The sequence below is a fragment of the Olea europaea genome, chromosome 12 (assembly GCF_002742605.1).
Source record: "Olea europaea var. sylvestris chromosome 12, O_europaea_v1, whole genome shotgun sequence".
NCBI lineage: Eukaryota > Viridiplantae > Streptophyta > Magnoliopsida > Lamiales > Oleaceae > Olea > Olea europaea.
The window spans coordinates 9,545,901-9,547,285 of NC_036248.1; the positions used below are offsets into that span (position 1 = coordinate 9,545,901).

At 42.8% G+C, this 1,385-nt stretch overlaps 1 protein-coding gene across 1 annotated transcript; it reads left to right on the top strand.

Moving 5' to 3' along the window:
- The first annotated feature begins 572 nt into the window (after positions 1–572).
- On the top strand, positions 573–1,013 carry LOC111406550 (SWR1 complex subunit 6-like). The gene is made up of 2 exons (XM_023035956.1): positions 573–713; positions 810–1,013. The coding sequence occupies exons 1-2, from the start codon at positions 573–575 to the stop codon at positions 1,011–1,013; spliced, it is 345 nt and encodes a 114-aa protein (XP_022891724.1).
- The last annotated feature ends 372 nt before the right edge of the window (positions 1,014–1,385 follow it).

Genomic DNA, 1,385 nt, shown 5'->3' on the forward strand with positions numbered 1-1,385 from the left:
TCCCTATTTCACAAGGTGGAAAACATTACCCAATCAGCTAACGCAGCGCAGACAAAGAAGGCAAATTGTGAGGAATGTGAAGCTGAGCATGTGACAGCAGAATGCCCAATTTTGACACAAGGAAAAGAGCAAGCAGATTTTGCTCAATGGGGACAACGCCAACAGAATAACGTGCATGAAGAGACCTTCAACCCAAGCTGGAAAAAGCACCCCAACTTTTCTTGGAGCAACCAAAAATCAGAACAAGCCACAGGGGTAATATCAACAACAAGAGAAGAAGCCTCAATTGGAAGAAATGTTCGACAAATTCATGGAACAGACTAACCAATATATGGAGGCGAACAACCAATTCATGAAGAAGACAGAAGCCACTCTTCAGGACCAGAATGCAGCCATTAAGATTTTGGAAACTCAGATGAGACAGATGGCAGTTGCATTAACAGGTAGAGCACCAGGCAGCCTGCCAAGTAACACAGAAGTCAATCCGAAAGAGCATGTAAAGGCTATAACAACGAGAAGTGGAGTGGAATTACCTGAGAGACAAGTGAATAATCCCGTGGCAAACAGAGGAGATGTCTCTTGAAGTAGAAGAGATTTTGGAGCAAGAAGAACAGACAGAAGAGCCAACACCAAGAACAAATAAAGGAAACTCAAGGGATAAAGAAACTGTAGCTAAGAAGGCCCCGCGAACATTCCTTGAGCTCTTAAATGAGGTAAAGATTATGAAAGCAAGACACTGCTCTCTGTTATTTTCTCGCGAATGTTAGTTGGCTCGAGTATCAGTTTTGATTGAATGTTGTTGGAATTAGGCAAACCTGGAGTCATTGCCTCCTCATGTGCCCTCCTACTTCAGAGCAGCTGTGGGACCTCCAAGCCCTGTCACTCGACGCCATTTTTGCACAGTTTGTGGGTTTTCTGCAAACTACACATGCATACAATGTGGAATGCGTTTCTGTTCAATCAAGTGCCGGGCTATCCACAATGATACTCGTTGCCTGAAGTTCGTTGCTTGAGGCTCGAAGTTCCTAAAGTTTTGCTGAACTCGGGTAGTGTTAATGGTTTCTTCTGGAGATGTGACAATTCACGTTCAAAGAACTCTAGCGATTTCTGAATAGAGAGCAAATTTTACGTTATCATTGGGATTATCTTCTTTATTCATACACATTTCTTTGCAGGACGTGTCTCATGTCTCAGTAAATAGATCTTCGCTCAATGACGATACCAATGCCATCCTGTCTTGGTGAATTAATAAACTGCATGACCACGAACTAGATTACTTGATTTGCTCATTTGACTTTTCCATGTTCTTCTGTTAGTTGAAGGCTGATTCAAGTAAGGGTTTTTCTAAATGGCGGCCCTGTCCGTGTAGCAGGCTTCTTCAAGTA

Bases quoted from the DNA above. Each gene is read 5' to 3' on its own strand.
- LOC111406550 (XM_023035956.1), top strand. From the start codon at position 573: ATGTCTCTTGAAGTAGAAGAGATTTTGGAGCAAGAAGAACAGACAGAA. The intron at 714-809 runs GTAAAGATTATG...TGTTGGAATTAG, and splicing joins TCCTTGAGCTCTTAAATGAG to GCAAACCTGGAGTCATTGCC.